General features: G+C 43.3%; 1 protein-coding gene across 5 annotated transcripts in view; it reads right to left on the bottom strand.

Annotated features, from left to right (window-relative positions):
* SAMD7 (sterile alpha motif domain containing 7) overlaps window positions 1-17,002 on the bottom strand; it is a 38,589-nt gene extending 21,587 nt beyond the window's left edge. For 2 of the 5 annotated variants that reach the window (XR_001110361.2, XM_012470979.2), the window contains exons 1-7: window positions 16,614-16,984; window positions 15,695-15,834; window positions 8,726-8,852; window positions 7,010-7,134; window positions 3,182-3,260; window positions 1,484-2,112; window positions 421-542 (exon numbers count right to left, since the gene is read on the bottom strand). Coding sequence is in view for 4 of the 5 variants with exons in the window: in XM_012470979.2 (XP_012326402.2) it covers window positions 421-542; window positions 1,484-2,112; window positions 3,182-3,260; window positions 7,010-7,134; window positions 8,726-8,826 (1,056 nt within the window). In the remaining variant the exon portion in view is untranslated. Of the gene's footprint in view, window positions 1-420; window positions 543-1,483; window positions 2,113-3,181; window positions 3,261-7,009; window positions 7,135-8,725; window positions 8,853-13,968; window positions 14,099-15,694; window positions 15,835-16,613 lie in introns of all 5 variants that reach the window. The other 3 variants (XM_012470980.2, XM_012470981.3, XM_012470982.2) reach the window with 3 other exon arrangements.
* Window positions 17,003-17,314: the final 312 nt, after the last annotated feature.

Here is a 17,314-nt window from a genome sequence, read left to right as displayed (position 1 = left end):
GAATGAAGTATATATTTCTGTTACTTACAGTGAGTAACCTAAAACTTCTGACCCAGAAGTCTGTGCTCCAAAAATGTTTGCTATGTGGATAAGCAGGGAAGGTAGCCGCTATTTCCCATTCTTTTTGGGTGTTCAGCTTCTGAACCTAATTTTGGGAGAATTTCTACTTCTTAGGAGTCTTGATGGGAAAGAAGCTAAAGAGAGACAATGGCTTTCCCAGCCTCCCCTGATGCTGGGGTGTGGGAATATGACCCAAGTTCCACCAGTCAGAGACCTGTCCCAGGGTAGACACCGGCATGAAAAGGAGAGATTAGTAGGAATCCTTTCTGTAGGCAAAATGCAAGTTTGATGTAATTCATTATATAGGAAAGATATTTCAAATTGTTTTTCTTGTATGGAAATACTGAAATATTAAGTCACCTGTGCATAGTCTGAACAGCCTGGAAGGCTGCTAATGAAGCTGTGCACGTCATCCACGGTCCACTTCTGAATGTCTTCATCCAAAGAAAGATTCCCCCCAACTGGAAGCAGGGCATGTGTTCCTTTAAAATGGAAAGAAATTGTGGCATAAAATACATAGAGATTGATGTACAGTTACATTAATTTCCTTGTATTCTGTCACCCCAGAATGGTCTCAATTTGCAAACTCCTTACAAGATATTAAGAGTTACTAGGAGGTGTCTTCTAAAAGCTTTAGCTGCTTTCTCTCTTTTCTTTCTCTGAAAAGATCTTTACCGATAGCATTTATTGTAAGTGAACAAGTTCCCGTTTACTCCAGCTTCCTTCAGATTCCAACAGAAATGACCCATGGATTATATTCCCCAGATTAATGTTACTATGTTTTCATGATATGTGATTATCATACTCTCAGGATGAGACAAGAACTTAGCTCCATTTTCAGCAAAATGACAAATTAATACTTTGCAGGGAAGCAGTTGGTATGGTGGCTATATTACACACCCTTCACAATCCCTGTGTCTTAAAATATTTTTATCTAAAGGAATTCTAGAAGACTATTCAGTGTGTGTTTTTGGCATGAAATGCATTAGTATTTTTAGATTTGAATGTGCCAACGGTATTGGACCCTGAAAGGTAATGCTTTTGCTTAATTTTCTTTTTTTTCTCATACTTAAATACTGGGGAGATAGAATTCATACTTTTAACCAAGAAGCCTCTCTGCTTTGTGTTAAAGAAATAAACGCTAAATTACATTAAAATCGTAAATAAAAATTCTGTTATGTTTCCCCAGATATTTACCTTCCCAGCCTTTGCTGAAAATTCTCTATATAGCAAAATATAAACAGAGGCTAGTTTCACGATATGGCTTATTAGAACTGACGGAATAAAGTGATGCTAAGAAAAGGTAATTCCAAGCAGGATTAACATGAAAAGGGGCAGGATGGTTACAGTTTATTATGTCGTAACCTACAGACGTGGCAACCCGTAGTTAATGAGGATCTGCCACTGGCCCCTGCACACCTACCTGGCAGAGACGGTCGAGGAAGTGGAGGACAAACCCCATTCTTTTCATCACAGGCTGCAAAAGCCTGCTCTGAAGCCGCCTCTTTCCCACTCTCCCAGGCCTTTGCTTTCAAGGTAGCGGTGTGAGGTCCCCAGGGCTTCCTATGAGTGGGCGCGAGCTCTCCACAGGTGTTGGCGAGAGCCGTACTTGGCTTTTCATTTGTTTCGCTTGACTTCTGGCTGTTGGGTGCTTCAATTTCTGGGTCTTTTGCATAATGATCCTCTTGATAGGGAACTGCGGGAGTCTGGGCCAGGAGTTTTTCTTCCACTTGACTTTTGGAATTCTCAGCATCACTGTCGAGAACTTTTTGATTCCCCGTATTTTTCCTGAGTCGACGACATCTCTGCCCCCAGCTCTCCTCAAAGTGTGGTGCAGTTGCCACTAGCACGGGGTTTCCCTGAAGGTTTCTGAGGGTGCTTCTGTGAAAATGCAGGTCACTGGCAGGGAGCATGCCCCTGCCATGGTAGGCAGTGGGACCAGCTGGGACGCCGGAGCCGTAGAGGAATGGTATCCCTAGGCCTGCTAGTCCCTTAGGATTCATTTTTTCCATTCTCCTTTGCTGGTAAATAGCATACATTTCCATTTCTGTCCTGAAAACAAAACAGTATATTTTATACAGCCCATGAAAACCACTATAAATGTAATTTTAATAGCCCCTTGCCTTCCCTAAAACAGTCCTCACACTGTTTATCTGAAGTTTGTTTGGTGGAAACAAACATGAATCCCCCACAAAGCCAGCAAGAAGGAGAGTTTTGAGTAAGATCTGAAGATTTGCCTGAGTCTCACAACGGAAGGCCAAAGGCCAGTCTTTAGAGTGTCACCTCTAAGTGGACGGGCACGTTTAGCAGGATGGGGCTTATGCAGCACAGTTAGCTCCTTGCCAGAGATTAATCTGCAAAAAACCTAAAGTACTGGGAAGAGATTTTCAAACCCTGCAAAATAATCTTAGTGAGACTCAAGAAAGACTGGTAGATGATGCAAGTCTCAGTATTTATACATCAGTGCAGTGGCTGGGGAGAGGGGAGGGGAAGACGTGGTGGCTTGGCTCACTTCACTTTGCTTAGCGGTCCTCAGCTGGACCCCTTTGGGTTCAGTGATGAGAAAGTTGCCTCCCTGCCTTCTCTCACCCTATTCATTGTTATGCTTTTCTTTCTCCTTCACTACAGCTGACGGCCACTGTTGGGCTGACATGGGGTTGTCTGAGCTCTGATGGCATAATCTGAAGGTGGGTTGGCAAACTTGGCTTCTATCTTTGTGCAAAATTTTAGTCGTTTAAGACAGTAATGCCAATATGACTTTCAGAGGAATCGTAGGCATTTTAATTATGGGACACTGATGGTCTATTGCAATCTGGGTGCTAATACTACTGTTAGCTTCACTGGGATTTCTAATCTTGCTTTTATCCTTAACCAACCTGCATATGTGTTTGTATTTGCTTCTTTTTCTTTCTTTTTTTAAGTGAAAGCGAGTTTATGAAGAAGATAAAGGAATAGAGAATGGCTACTTCACAGGCAGAGCAGACTGTTTCTTTTTGTGATCTGCCTGAAACACTTTCTTTAAGTAATTCGTGTGTGTGTGTATTTGTTATACGAACATAACAAGTGAATAAATGAGCAAGTGAATGAATAGAAAATAAATAAAACAACATTGCCAAATTACCTGGCAGTATGATGCCTTTGAATCATTTCATTCCTTCTGGCCACTGCCTTTATGGATTCAGGTGGTAAAATGCCCCAACCTTAAAAAAGAAAACCACCATTGCACCCCACACATAAATTAAAAACATGCATTTGAAACGTAATGATGTAAAACAGTATCTGCAAAAACAAAAACAAAACCAACCAGCAGTTGTGCAGTTTTGGAAATGATACCAGATCATAGCTGTTCAGTGTCTAGAGTCACATTGGTGACGGCATGATAAATACCAGATAACTTTTTGTTCTTTAATTGTTGGTCTCATGACCGGTGACATTTTCCTGCCTTACATTGAAAGAAAAAAGATGAAGTGATTTGTGACTCTAGATTGTTGCCTTTTTTGGTCTTTTAAAAGTATATTTTTTGGGGGGGTACAATGTGATGTTTTGATATATGTATACATTGTGGAATGATTAACTTGAGCTAATTAGCATCTCACCTCACATATTTATCACTTTTTGTGGTCAGAAGATTTACAGTTTCCTCCTTTTTTGAGACAGAGTCTTGCTCTGTCATCCAGGCTGGAGTGCAGTGGCACAATCTCAGCTCACTGCAACCTCCAACTCCCGGGTTCAAGTGATTCTCCTGCCTCAGCCTCCCAAATAGCTGGGATTACAGGCGCCTGCCACCATGCCCAGCTAATTTTTGTATTTTTAGTAGAGATGGGGTTTCATCATGTTAGCCAGGCTGGTCTCAAACTCCTGACCTCAGGTGATCTGCCCACCTCGACCTCCCAAAGTGCTGGGGTTACAGGCATGAGCCACCGCGCCCCGCCCCCGGAAGTGCTGGGGTTACAGGCGTGAGCCACCGCGCCCCGCCCCCGGAAGTGCTGGGGTTACAGGCGTGAGCCACCGCGCCCCGCCCCCGGAAGTGCTGGGGTTACAGGCATGAGCCACCGCGTCCAGCCACAATCTACTATCTTAGCAATTTTCAAGTATACAATACGTTGTTATTAACTGTAGCCACCGTGCTATACAATTGATCTCTAGAACTTATTCCTCGAGTCTAAAACTTGGTGCCTTTTGACCAACATCTCCCCAGTCTCCCCGCATTGATCTCTTGCTTTTGAAGTAAAATCGATAATTGTTCTATTTTTTTTGTACAAAAGGAATGAGTCAACCTTTTCTTTCTTTTTCTTTTTTGAGATGGAGTCTCGCTCTGTCACTCAGGCTGGAGTACAGTGACGCGATCTCGGCTCACTGCAATCTCTGCCTTCTGGGTTCAAGCAATTCTCCTGCCTCAGCCTCCTGAGTAGCTGGGTTTACAGGCATGTGTCATCACACCCAGTGGTGCATGCCTGTAATTTTTTTGTATTTTTAATAGAGAAAGGGTTTCTCCATGTTGGTCAGGCTGCTCTCGAACTCCTGACCTCAGGTGATCTGCCTGTCTCGGGCTCCCAAAGTGCTGGGATTACAAGTGTGAGCCACTGCGCCCAGCCCTACATCCCTGTTTTTTAAACAGAGCCCTGTCTTAGCTTCTATTTTGCCACCTCACCTAGTAGCTCAGTGTTTGCAGGACTGAGGCCTTAGCTTGTCCTTGCTCTCTCTTACACTTCAGCCTTGAGGTGGGAGACCTGACCTATGTCCCTAGAGAAAGGTGGGCGACCTGACCTATGTCCCTAGAGAAAGGTGGGCGACCTGTTTGCTTGTATATCCAAATATTGGCAATTTCTGGGTTCTTTATCAAGAAGAGTCGGCAGTACAGCGGTTTTACTAGTCTGTCGGCCTGTTGTCTGTAATCCTGGGCTACAGCTTACTGGGCTGTTGCTGCCAGGTGGCCTCCATCCAGGATCTCCTTTGGTCCTTGAACCGATTTACCAGGTGGGTCCAGTTTCAGATCTGGCCCTTGCTTGAATGCTTGCTCTCATTACAGTTAAATGGGTTCGTGACCTGAGGTAGACAGCATGCTCAGATCCAGGCGGGCCAGCCTCTTCACTGACCCAGGCGTGAATCCTATTTCTTTTTGTGTCAGGCTTTTCTTCACATTGTTCTCATCTATTCCGAGTTGTTGGAATTGTGGAGCAGGGATAAGCAGAAACTTATGAATATGGTATTTTGGGGAGAGAAGATACACCCGTTTGAGCTTCAGTGTTGTGGGGAAATTCTCACCTAGTCCCTCCTGAGCCCTCACAAGTCACGTTTTCACCATCGCGACTACTGAAATTGCTTGTATCAGAGTCACTGATGACCTCTGCATAGCGCTAAATCTAATGATATATTCTCAGTTTTCATCTTACTTGCTCTGCAAATGGCACACTTGACACAGCTGCTCACTCCTTAAAATAGTGCGTTGTAAAATGATTGTAAATCTTATAACCACAAAAAGTGACAAATAAGGCCAGGTGTGGTGGCCCACGTCTGTAATCCCAGCACTTTGGGAGGCCGAGGTGGGTGGATCACTTGAGGTCAGAAGTTCCAGACCAGCCTGGCCAACATGGTGAAACCCCATCTCTACTAATAATACAAAAATTAGCTGGGCATGGTGGTGCACACCTGTAGTCCCAGCTACTTGGGAGGCTGAGGCAGGAGAATCGCTTGAACCCGGGAGGCGGAGGTTGCAGTGAGCCGAGATCGCGCCATTGCACTCCAGCCTGGGTAACAAGAGCGAAACTCCATCTTGAACAAACAACAGCAACAAAAGTGATAAATATGTGAGGTGAGGCATATGGTGATCGCTTGATTCAATCATTCCACACTGTCTTCCCAGGGCCTGCAGGCCACCGTGCTTTCCTGGGTCTCTTCCTGCCCCGCTGGTCCCCTCACTCGTTTTGCTTCTCCGTTGCTTGCTCTTCCTCGTCTTCTGGACTCTTTTAGTGGGTCGGTCTCAGGGATGCTCCTTTTAACTCTTCTATCTACACTCTCCATAGGTGATCTGATCTAGCCTCCTGTATGCTGATCACTTCCAAAATTATATCCCCAAGTTGTCCTTAGAAGTTCTCCCTGCATTCAGCTGCCTTCATGAGCTCCCTACTTGGGTGTCTATGAGGCATCTGAGATGTAGTATGAGCAAGCTGAACCCTGGTATGTCTCCCTCCCCAATAACCCTGTTCCTTTCACGATCTTCCTCAACTCAATGAGTAGCAACTCCATCTTTCCAACTATTTGCACCAAAATTTTTGATGTCATTCTTAGTATCTCTTTCTTCCACCTTCCACATACATGCTGTGAGAAAATTTCATTGTTTCTACAATCAAAATAATTACAGAAGTTAACCACTTCTTCTTATTCCTGCTGTCATCACCCAGGACCAAGCTGTCATAATGTTTTAGCTATTCTAATAGCCCATTAATTCCCATCAGTTTATTCCCAGAACTTTGATCCCATCAGGTTTGTCCCCATCTCAGCAGCCAGAATTATTCTGGTAACATTTAAGTCAGACCATGTTGCTCTTTTGCTCAAACTCCTTGAAGGGTTCCCCTTTCACTCAGAACAAAAGCCAAATTTTCACTATGACCATCAGGCCCATGTAAACTGCCTTAAGCCCCATTAATTCTCAGATCTAATCTCCTGATAACTTTATCAGTTTGTCATGTGTAAGATAAGACAAATAGTAATCGTGCAGTTCTTCATGATATTCCTGAATAAGTTGATGCTTAGAGGAGTCAGGCAGCTCACACGGGGTCACACAGTGGCAGCACCATGGTCTGAAACTAGGTGGTAGCTGCAGAGACTACAGACACCCCCACCACACGGTCCTGCCCCCAGTGTTTAGGAGTAAAATGATAGCAAGTTTAATGCGTCCATCCAGTTCAAAATGACTCCACAGATGACAGCAAACTTCTACTGCTCATACCTGGGTAGATCCGATTGGACAACACATTTGGCATACTTGTGTTTGGTAGAACAGAGGATCCAAACTGGGAAGGAACACAAAAGTGTCTTGGATCAGTTGGAGCGACAGTGGAAGGCAATACATCTCTAGGAACAAAAAGATAGAAAATAAAACAGGGAAAATGAGGCTGGAGTACAAAATTTCCATGGCCGAGTCAGTGAGATTTTTTTTATTGCCACGTGGGAGTCTATCATCTTTTCCCAAAATGAAATACAAAAGTCCTGGAGTCTTTAGGAGTTTACGGAGAAATACGGTGGACAGATTGGGAAGGACTCTACTAATGAAGGACTGATCCAGCTGACAACAAAACAGAGAAAGCAGGAAAGGAAAGATTTAGGGATGTCTGGAAAAAAAGACGTACAAAATCAACACTGCTCTCTGATTTTTCATGACCAACAGTCTACTCTGACCACAAATTCTTTCCTCATTTAACGGACATGCTTTGCTTGGGTCTGCCATTTGGGATCAATGTTTGAGTACCTGGGTGGACAACTTGTTCTGCTAAACATTAGTGGTCTCTAGAAGTTCCACTTCATTATTCACAGTCCATAAACAAGAATAAATAATGAGGCTGGGTGCGGTGGCTCACGCCTGTAATCCTAGCACTTTGGGAGGCTGAGGTGGCCAGATCATGAGGTCCAGGAGTTCGAGACCAGCCTGGCCAACATGGTGAAACCCCGTCTCTACTAAAAACACAAAAAATTAGATGGGCATGGTGGTGCATGCCAGTAATCCCAGCTACTCGGGAGGCTGGGGCAGAAGAATCACTTGAACCCAGGAGGCGGAGGTTGCAGTGAGCTGAGGTTGCACCACTGCACTCCAGCCTGGTGACAGAGCGAGACTCTGTCTCAAAATAAATAAATAAATAGTTCTATTTTCTCTCCTGAATGTCAAAATATTAATAAAAAAAAAAAAAACCCCAAGGGAAGGTAGGTTACTTCCAGAGTGTGCAACCCAAATACCTACGATTTACCTTTTATTGAAAAGAAAGAATTGTTTCTTCACAGGAAATCTAGGGTACCCAGTTGTTATGGACTTTCCCCTCCCCCCTGCAAAAGAAAATTAGCACATGAAGCCTTAACCACCAATGTGACTGTAGTTGGAGACAGGGCCTTTAAGGAGGTAATTTTGATTAAATGATATAAAGGTGGAGCCCTAATCCGATAGGACTGGTGTCCTTTTAAGAACAGGAGATACCAGGGATCCTTTTCTGCAAATGCACACCAGGAAGGGCCATGTGAGGATACAGTGAGCAGGTGCCTGCCTGTAAGCCAGAGAGACCTCACCAGAAACCAACCCTGCAGCACCTTGATCTTGGACTCTCAGCTCCAGAACCAAGAAATAAAGTTCTGCTGTGTGAGCCATCCAGCCTGAGTATTTTATTATGGCAGCCTTAGAAGACTAACACTCCAGTGTTTGCCCCTGCACAGTGCCTGTCACATAGTAAGTGCTCATTGGTTATTCCTGAGTGAGTAGTAGGTCAAGCAGGCCTCAGAGGAGAAACGACAGCAAATGTCCTGAGAGTGAGGTCAGCAGGGTATCTTGACTTGAATTACTGCACCACAGTTCACCGAAATAACATTAGACAATAAAACAACACTGGAGTTAACATCATTCCAAAACTTAATGACTGTCCGTGTTGTTCTTTGGTCAAACGATTACACTGGGGAGAAATACCTGTCCACAGCTGGAGGCCCAAATGGTGAGGCAATCAGCGGGATTGTCTGCTGCCCTGATGGTGTCAATAAAGGGTTCACAGCCATCACTGGGTTTGTCATCAGTATCTCTCGCCACTGATGCAGCTCTGAAAAGAACCAGATAGACACTTCAACAAATAACTCTACTTTTTGTGAAAGATTTGACTTCTTCTTGAACACAATAAAAGCCCTTTGTATTTTCACAACACTTGGGAAGACTAGTTACACAAAAACTGCATGTATAATTGTAGAACTCAGTGTTTTATCAGTATGCCCTTGGAATTTGTTGCAGAGTTCACCGTAATACCATACCAAACTACAAGCAATAATAAAATTAAACCAGCCTTGCAAGATTCCAGAAATACCAACTTTCTTTTTTTAGATGGAGTTTCACTTTTTGTCCAGGCTGGAGTGCAACGGCACGATCTCAGCTCACTGCAACCTCCGCCTCCTGGGTTCAAGTGATTCTCCTGCCTCAGCCTCCCAAGTAGCTGGGATTACAGGCACACCACCACGCCTGGCTAATTTTGTATTTTTAGTAGAGACAGGGTTTCTCCATGTTGGTCAGGCTGGTCTTGAACTCCCGACCTCAGGTGAACCAACTGCCTTGGGCTCCCAAAGTGCTGGGATTACAGGCGTGAGCCACCGTGCCTGGAAATTTATTGTACATTTAAAAATAACTAATTATAGGGCTGGGCGCGCAGGCTCACGCCTGTAATCCCAGCACTTTGGGAGGCTAAGGCAGCCAGATCATTTGAGGTCAGGAGTTCAAGACCAGCCTGGCAAACACTGTGAGACCCTGTCTCTACTAAAAATGCAAAAATTAGCCGGGCATGGTGGCACACACCTGTAATCCCAGCTACTCCGGAGGCTGAGGCAGGAGAATTGCTTGAACCTGGGAGGCGGAGGTTGCAGTGAGCCAAGATCATGCCACTACACTCCAGCCTGGGTGACAGAGTGAGACTCCATCTCAAAAATAAATAAACAAATAAATAAAAAATAACTAAGTATAGTTGGATTGTTTGTAACACAAAGAAATGACGAATACTTGAGGTGACGGATATGCCATTTACCCTAATGTGATTATTATCCATTGTTTTCCTGTAGCAAAATATCTCATGTGCCCCCCATAAATATATACGCCTATGTACCCATAAAAATTAAAAATTAATAAATAATTGGGTTTTCTTTTCTTTTCTTTTCTTTTTTTTTAGACAGAGTCTCACTCTGTTGCCCAGGCTGGGAGTGCAGTGGCATGATCTCAGTTCACTGCAACCTCTGCCTCCCGGATTCAAGCAATTCTTCTGCCTCAGCCTCCTGGGTAGCTGGGATTACAGGCAGGTGCCACCATGCCTGTCTAATTTTTGTATTTTTTGTAGAGACGGGGTTTCACCATATTGGCAAGGCTGGTCTCAAACTCCTGACCTCCAGATGATCCACCTGCCTCAGCCTCGCAAAGTGCTGGGATTACAGGCGTGAGCCACCGCACCCAGCATTTTTTTTTTTTTTTTTGAGACTAGTCTCGCTCTATCACCCAGGTTGGAGTGCAGTGGTATGCACCCTCCACCTCCCAGGTTCCAGCAATTCTCCTGCCTCAGCCTCCCGAGTAACTGCGACTACAGGCGCGTGCCACCACGCCCAGCTAATTTTTTGTATTTTCAGTAGAGATGGGGTTTCACCACATTAGCCAGGATGGTCTGGATCTCCTGACCTCGTGATCCACCCACTTCGGCCTCCCAAAGTGCTGGGATTACAGGCGTGAGCCACTCACTCAGCCTCTTATTGTTTTTAAAAATCTGAGATACCTGCAAGTATGTTTGAAGAAAAATATATTAGGAAGGAAATGTTCTGTTTTTCAAAGTAGTGACCTTTCTTTTCTTGTGTTCGATTTAATTTTTAAAATAGTTATTTCATTCACATGGTTCAAATACTAAAAATATGATGACATTTAAATATACGATCACTTTATTAGCTTATTTTTCAGACCTAGCCCCACTGATCAAATTGGAAATCCAAATCCATGGGCCACCTCACATTGGCTTTTGCCATTCACATATACATGTTAAAGTTCTTTATCTCTATTTATTTTCACTGTTTTCCTGTGAGGTCAGTAGACTTTCTTCTCTGACAGTGGCCTTAGAGAGTTTAGTAACCATGACACAGTCAGGATTAGAATAAAAATCTCTGTCAGGTGTCTGTAAACCATGGAGGATGCTAACGGAGAACCCGGGCTGGGTCGGAGGTGGGCTGGCACACAACCCTGGCGAGGACGCTGCTCCGCAGCTGGAAATCTCAGGTGCTCCCCAAGAGATCCGGTGCACAGCTGTCTTCTTCCTCCAGACAGACCATTTACAACAGAACAATGGGGGACATCACTTGATGTTTCGTTTTGAAAAATTGTTAAACTTTGATTTGTGTCATGAATTGATGGTCTCTAGCAGAAGTTCGAACTTATGAGTGAGTGAGATAGAATTGTTATGTTATAGCCTCTATTTTGTTTTTTGTTTTGTTTTGTTTTTTGAGCCAGAGTCTCACTCTCTTGCCCAAGCTAGAGTGCAATGGCGCAATCTTAGTCCACTGCAACATCCCCCTCTGGGGTTCAAGCAATTCTCCTGCCTCAGCCTCCCAAGTAGCTGGGATTACAGGTGTGCGCCACCACGCCCAGCTATTTTTTTTTTTTTTTTTTGTATTTTTAGTAGAAACAAGGTTTCTCTATGTTGACCAGGCTGGGCTTGAACTCCTGACCTCTGGTGATTCACTCACTTCGGCCTCCCAAAGTGCTGGGATTACAGGTGTGAGCCACCACACCCAGCCTACAGGCTCTATTTTGTGCAGCAGATATCTAGAACTTATTCGTCCAGCGTGAAAGAAACTTTACCCACTGGACAACAGTTTTCCACATCTATCGCCCCCAGCCTCTGGCAACCACTGTTAGATTTTCTGCTTCTATGAGTTTGACTATTTTAGACACCTCGGAGAGGTAGAATCACGCAGCATTTGTCCTGATGTGACGGGCGCTTTTTCACTTAGCATAACGTCCTCCGGGTTCATCCATTGTGCATGTCAAAATGTATTAAGAAGGTACATTTCATGTTAAGTATTCTTACCACAAATAAAACAAAACCAAAGGGACACAGGAAAACTTCAGAAAGTGTTGGGTGTGTCTGTTACTTAAGCGATGGCTTCACAGATTACGCGTATGTCTAAACTCACCAAATTGTACACTTTAAATACGTGCAATTCTTTTATATCAAATTTTCCTCAATAAGGCTATTTAAAAAATATATAGGGCTCAGGCTGGGCGCAGTGGCTCACACCTGTAATCCCAGCATTTTGGGAGGCCAAGTTGGGTGGATCACCTGAGGTCAGGAGTTCAAGACCAGCCTGGCCAACATGGTGAAGACCCATCTCTACTAAAAATAGAAAAATTAGACAGGTGTGGTGCCTGTAGTCTCAGCTACTCAGGAGGCTGAGGCAGAATAATCACTTGAACTCAGGAGGCGGAGGTTGCAGTGAGCCAAGATCGCACCACTGCCACTCCAGCCTGGGCGACAGAGGGAGACTCTGTCTCAAAATTATATATATATATATATATGTATGTGTGTGTGTGTGTGTGTGTGTACATATAGTATGTGTGTATATGTGTGTGTGTGTGTGTGTGTGTGTATATATATGGCTCAGCTTGTATCCTATGTGATGTCTGAGACAAGTCAGAAGGAAGGAGAAGGAAAAAGAAAGAGAGGAACAGGGGTGTCTTCGAGGCTGACCACGTCTCTTCCTGATACATGTTACCTTTTAAAAAAGCCATGGAGATGAGTCACCAAAAGGAGATAAGATTGTCTTACTTTGGAATTCCCAAAGCAGGCCCTAAGACAAGAGCTTAAGTACGATAACTTATTTGGGAGGCAATCCCAGGAAGCCCACGTGAGGCAGCAGGGAAGCAAGACCAGGAAGGGAAAAGCCAAGGAAGGGTGAGTGAATTGCTGTGCGGGATTTCACTGTGGGCAACTGGTGCTCAGTCCTGCTGGGAACCTTTAAGAACCTATGGTAGAAGACCTCAGAATTGTCCTCATGAAGGAAAAAGAGTTGGCCCATCGACCTCTGCGGGCCGTTGGTTGAAGGCACAGTTTTCCTTTGCACCTGGGTTATGCTTGAGCTAGACACAGCAAGCTCCCGTGGTGCAGAAGAAAACCTTCAGCCTGAGAAACAGAGAGAGAGAGAGAGAGATGTGGGTGCTTGAGATGGGAAATGACTTGCGTGGTTGCGGGCGAACTCAGGAGGAGGCCAGGAAGACGTAAGCTAGGGCAGCAACACTGACTAGCACTGCCGAGGCAACGTGGCAGCCTTCCGATGTCGTGCCACTAGACAGTTGGCACAGGCGCCTTTCTTCTGAAATACCAGGTTTGCCAGGCTTAGACATACCTATATGAGGCTCTGTAGGGTCCACTGTCTGTAAGAAAACAGCAGGATTTTTTTTTTTTTTACCATTAGTCACAAGTTATGTGAAGTAAGTGGGAGAACTCAGTGCCATCTGGCCAATGGGAAAGGTCACGTCTTATCTAATGTACCATTAAAACTACCCATGGTACGACATCTGTTCTTCATTCCATGGTTCTCGGGTCTGGCTTGCTTTGTTTTTACAATGCCAGGGGGGTGGTTCATTGTTTTTGGATCAATCCACCAAATTTTAATCCAAAACGCAAGCTAGTCCCAGTGCCTGAAGAAACGTCCCCGTGTCATGGAAGCCCCTGGGCAGGACAATGAGTCATTGGCGTCGGCAGCACCTGTGTGTTACAGGTTTGGGCTCCACTTGGCTTCCCTAGTTTCTTTTAATCCTTGCACTTACTCACTTATCTTTATCATATCGGTTGATGCCCAAATAGTCTTTAAAGAAAAGGATTGCAGGCCGGGCGCGGTGGCTCACACCTGTAAACCCAACACGTTGGGAGGTCAAGGTGGGCGGATCACAAGGTCAGGAGTTTGAGACCAGCCTGAACAATATGGTGAAACCCCGTCTCTACTAAAAATACAAAAATTAGCAGGGTGCGGTGGTGCATGCCGTAGTCCCAGCTACTTGGGAGGCCGAGGCAGAAGAATCGCTTGAACCCGGGAGGCGGAGGTTGCAGTGAGCCAAGATCACACCACTGCACTCCAGCCTGGATGAAGAACGAGACTCCATCTCAAAAAACAAACAAAAAACAGGTTTGTTTATCATGCACATACCTCAAATTACATATTTTTCACTTTTATTTTTCAGAGAAGTTTTAGGTTCACAGGAAAATGGAGTAGACAGTACGGAGTTTTCATATCCTCCCCAACACACACACATGCACAGCTTCTCCACTGCCACATCCTGCATCAGAGCGTACACTTGTTACAATCAGTTAAGCTACACTGACACATCATTGTCACCCAAAATTCATGGTTTACACGTGGATTCACTCTTGGTGTTGTACATTCCACGATTCTGAAAATGTAGAAGGGCACTTATCCACCAGTATACAGTGTAGTATAGTATAGAATAGTTTCACTGCCCTAAGCCAAATTATATTTTGAAGAAAATAAAATCAGAATACTTTCAAGCGACGTTCTGAGGTTGATCTGATCTTTCCCTTCATTCGCCAGGTAGACACTTGAAACTCCAAATGTGTGTTCCCTTAAAACCATTGTTTTGGGGGTGCTGAGTCTTACGATCAAGCATGAGTCTTTAAATGCATACTTTCATATTTTGAGGGCATCCCCTTCTATTTTAGACACATGTAGACAAATTGTAAACTAAGGTCACTTTGCTGTAGCAGGTGAAATGCTTGAGTGAAAGTGCAGACTGGAATATAAATTTTAAGTGCAGAGCGTGTCTGGTAATCCCAACATGAGGGAGTGCAGTGGTGCTTAGGTCTGCATTCCGGCTGGATTTCCCTGACCCAGAGCTCTAATCCTGGATGCCCAGCACATTAGGAGGATGAGGACTCCTTAATCTCTGTCTTCAGACTCTTAACCTCAACAAACCCCTCCAGGCAGCACATAGATGATTTAGCTAGTGCTAATTCTGTCTCAACTGATTAGGGCCGTAGCAGTAAGACGTGAACTTCATGAACTAAAGCCCTTGCCAGATCAGCAGATATTCACTGAATGATTTCCCAGTGCCCAGTAGCCAGCTGCCAATTTTATATATTTGTGTGTTATTGGCTATACTATGACCATTCATTAAAATCAGTGCAATTTGAGTTTAGAAAATCCTGGATTTGAGCAATTATATGTAGAATATTTATGGTATGTATGATGCATGTTTTCTGATTACATACATTAAAATGAGTTAGTTTTTAAATACCTGCTATACCTGGTAAGTTTTTATATTTGAAAAGTAGAGCAGTAAAATTAAATGTTTCCACAGATCTGAGATAAATAAACGTAAAATAAACAAATGTAAAACTTTAAATTCAAATGAGAGCAATTTTTACAATTCAGGCCTGGCTTCTTGTGAGTTTTCTTGGCCTTCTCTTAGGCAATACCCCAACAATTCCAAAGTCATTCCTCCTGCTTCTGCTTTGCAGAGGTCTTTGTAGCCCATCTCCTCCAACTCTGCTCTGAGCAAAACCCAAATAGGCCTTTTTCTGGGTCTCTCCATGTCTTGCTCCCCTACCCATCTCTGCCAAGGACAGAGGAGAACTTTAGAGATCTCTTTTCTACTGGCTTGAGTTACGCCACTCTCATCCCACTTTAGAAGGAAACTAGATTTAATTTTAGTTTTAGTTTTAAATACAGTAGGAATTTTCTCTGTTAAACTAGCACAGCATAAATAAAAAGGAGTTAGCACTGTAATAGTGTGTACCACTACCAACGAAGACGGTTAATCCTGAAGCACTTGGCAGTGCCACTCAAATGTATTTCCCTTCCACTAAAGGCATGTGCTTTCAGCCCTTTTCTAAGTGCGTTTCACCATAGCACTTACCCTGGAAATTGTTATTGAAGACAGTGGGTTATGTGCTGGCTGCTCTCACTTTTTATTTCTTTTTACTCTGGAAGCTCATTTTCATTAGATCCATCCATGCCGTCTTGAAATGTCAGGTGCTAGGCACAATTACAAATATCCTAACAAAAAAGGTAAACCTTTGTCATCATTAAAATAAGTCAAAATTATGTAATTTCTACTGGATTCAATATAATTTATGTGCTACTACAGTTTGTATAAATTACGTTCACTTTCTCCAAAAGATTGTGAAGCAAAGTCCATTACACATAAATCTGTAGAGATTAAAGTGAAATTCTAGCCATATTCATATAATGGAACTGAATATTAGGTATTTTAGTTAGAAAGTCTTAAAGAATGAATTAAGAAATATCAATATAGATTCTATTTCATGATTACCATTGATTGTTCCTCAATGTTTTTCTGAAATTTTCTACTCTGACATTTCATGGTTCATACATCATGACAATTTTTGGAATATAGATGTTTGCAGTAATGGGAGGCCATTAAAATAGTAACGTGTAGTGAACATACAGATGTAACGCATAGAGGTAGGTACTTAATCTATTTGAAGATGATAAAAAACAGTAAATTTACATACAGCTTCGAACTGACTTTATCTTAAATAAATGTCATTTTACTTTCACTTAAAAACTCCAAAAACTGCGATCAGGCAGTGTTTATTTGGCAGGAATGGCACATCGTCTTTACTTGTTAGTAACTTCAGTCAAGTAGGAATTTCTTAGCTCACATACCGTTAGTAATAGAGCCAGTAAAGTTTGCAGATAAACTTAAGCATTTCCTTCAAGATAAAGATGTCCTTCTATTTTATATGTACAGTATTTTACTCACAGTAACTAGCCTCGATTTTGGCCTAATCAGTGTGTAGTTATGTACTTACATCCTCTAGGAAGACTTCTTGCCTTTGACGTTGCTGATGGAAGAACCACACACAGACTTTGTGTCCTTCAACTGCGGAAGCTTCCTGGCTGCAGCTTGAAAAATACATCTGACAACCCTTTCGAAAATGGTCCTAATTCAGTTTAACCTTGCCTTAAATATGAATTCAACTAAGTTGATTAGTCCTATTTCATGACAGAAACTTTGCCCTCTGATATCCTCCACAGATAGGCTAAAAGATGTTAAGCCCAAGGAAAGTGCCCTGCAAGGTACGTAAACCTGTCTCAGAGCTGAGCCGTTAGTGTAATCCTTCCTTAGCCTTTAAGATGCTTTGTGGGCATTCGCTTAATACCACTGTTCAACTTGACACAAAAGAAAAATGCTATGCGAATAAATAATAAGCTTTTCTTTGATGGAACTATATAGTCTATTTCGTATTTCCAACAGGTTTCAAGTGGAAACGTTTCTTTTGCAAGTAGGAAAAAACCTAAGTTATTTTCCACAGAGCTGAAACATTTGAAAAAGATGGCAGTCTATCTTAAAAGAAGCTTCTATAATGGACAACTGTACTTTAGTTCTTTTTTTTTTTTTTTTTTTTTAAATAAACGGGGTTTCACCACGTTGGTCAGGCTGGTCTTGAACTCCCGACCTCAGGTGATCCGCCTGCCTAGGCCTCCAAAGTGCTTGGATTACAGGCTTGAG

The sequence above is a fragment of the Aotus nancymaae genome, unplaced genomic scaffold (genome assembly GCF_030222135.1).
Source record: "Aotus nancymaae isolate 86718 unplaced genomic scaffold, 86718_ANA_hifiasm-v0.15.2.pri h1tg000019l, whole genome shotgun sequence".
Classification (NCBI taxonomy): Eukaryota; Metazoa; Chordata; class Mammalia; order Primates; family Aotidae; genus Aotus; species Aotus nancymaae.
This window is presented reverse-complemented; position numbering and strand designations above follow the sequence as displayed.